This window comes from Rhincodon typus, unplaced genomic scaffold (genome assembly GCF_021869965.1).
Source record: "Rhincodon typus isolate 14 unplaced genomic scaffold, sRhiTyp1.1 hic_rhity00001359, whole genome shotgun sequence".
Taxonomy (NCBI): Eukaryota; Metazoa; Chordata; class Chondrichthyes; order Orectolobiformes; family Rhincodontidae; genus Rhincodon; species Rhincodon typus.
In genome coordinates this window covers 5,911-6,922 of record NW_025966997.1, presented here as the reverse complement: position 1 = coordinate 6,922, position 1,012 = coordinate 5,911, and the positions used below count along the sequence as shown (strand labels likewise).

At 70.7% G+C, this 1,012-nt stretch overlaps 1 protein-coding gene across 1 annotated transcript in view; it reads left to right on the top strand.

The window, feature by feature from the left end:
• Positions 1-1,007, top strand: part of LOC125481230 (zinc finger protein 629-like) — a gene marked incomplete at its 3' end in the record, with an annotated part of 3,096 nt that extends 2,089 nt beyond the window's left edge. Inside the window, exon 3 of the mRNA XM_048592511.1 lies at positions 20-1,007. Within this exon, the coding sequence (XP_048448468.1) occupies positions 20-1,007 (988 nt within the window). The remainder of the gene's footprint in view (positions 1-19) is intronic.
• Positions 1,008-1,012: the final 5 nt, after the last annotated feature.

Below are 1,012 nucleotides of genomic sequence, written 5' to 3'. Positions count from 1 at the left end.
GGCACCAGCAAACGCACAGCGGGGTGCGGCCCTTCTGCTGCTCTACCTGCGGCCGTGCCTTCTACCGCTCGGGGGACCTGGTGAAGCACCAGCGCACGCACACCGGGGAAAAGCCGCACGGCTGCCCGGTATGCGAGAAGCGCTTCTACACGGGCAGCGAGCTGAAGATCCACGGGCGCTTCCACACCGGGGAGAGGCCGCACGGCTGCCCGGTATGCGAGAAGCGCTTCTACACATCCAGCGAGCTGCGCATACACAGCCGCACCCACACCGGCGAGCGCCCCTTCCGCTGCGCCAGCTGCCCCAAGGCCTTCTACCGCTCCAGCGACCTGGCCAAGCACCAGCGAACCCACACTGGCATCAAGCCATACGCCTGCCAGCTGTGCCCCAAGAGGTACTACACCTCCAGCGAGCTCTGCGTCCACGGCCGCACCCACTCGGGTGAGAAGCCCTTCCGCTGCCAGCTGTGCCCCAAGGGTTTCTACACGGCCAGCGTCCTGGCCAAGCACCGGCTCACCCACCTGCCCCGCGACCCCACCACCACCTTCCAGTGCCGCCTGTGCCCTCAGCGCTGCCCCAGCGCCTCCCGGCTGAGGGCCCACGAGCGGCAGCACGCCGGGGAGCCCTCCTTCGAGTGCCATGTCTGCCTGCGTCGCTTCCACACCTCCGGGGGGCTCAGCAAGCACCGTAATGTCCACGGGCGCGTCCCCCCCTCCGCTGCCGCCGCCGCCGCCCCTCCTCTGGCGCCCGCAGACGAGCCGGCGCCCACAGCTCCCCAGGCCGGTCAGCCGGGCATCGCCGCTCCCTCGGAGGAGGGCGCTCTCCCCCTCCCTGCTCCTCCTCCCTCCTCCTCCCCGCGCCCCCTCTTCGAGTGCGGCATGTGCAAGAGAGGCTTTGGGTCCTGGGCGCAGCTGCTGGCCCACCAGCCCATGCATGAGGGCGAGCGGGCGCTGGAGTGTGCCCTCTGCAAGCAGCTGTTCGTGGCACCCCCCGGGGACGGGCAGGGGGCACT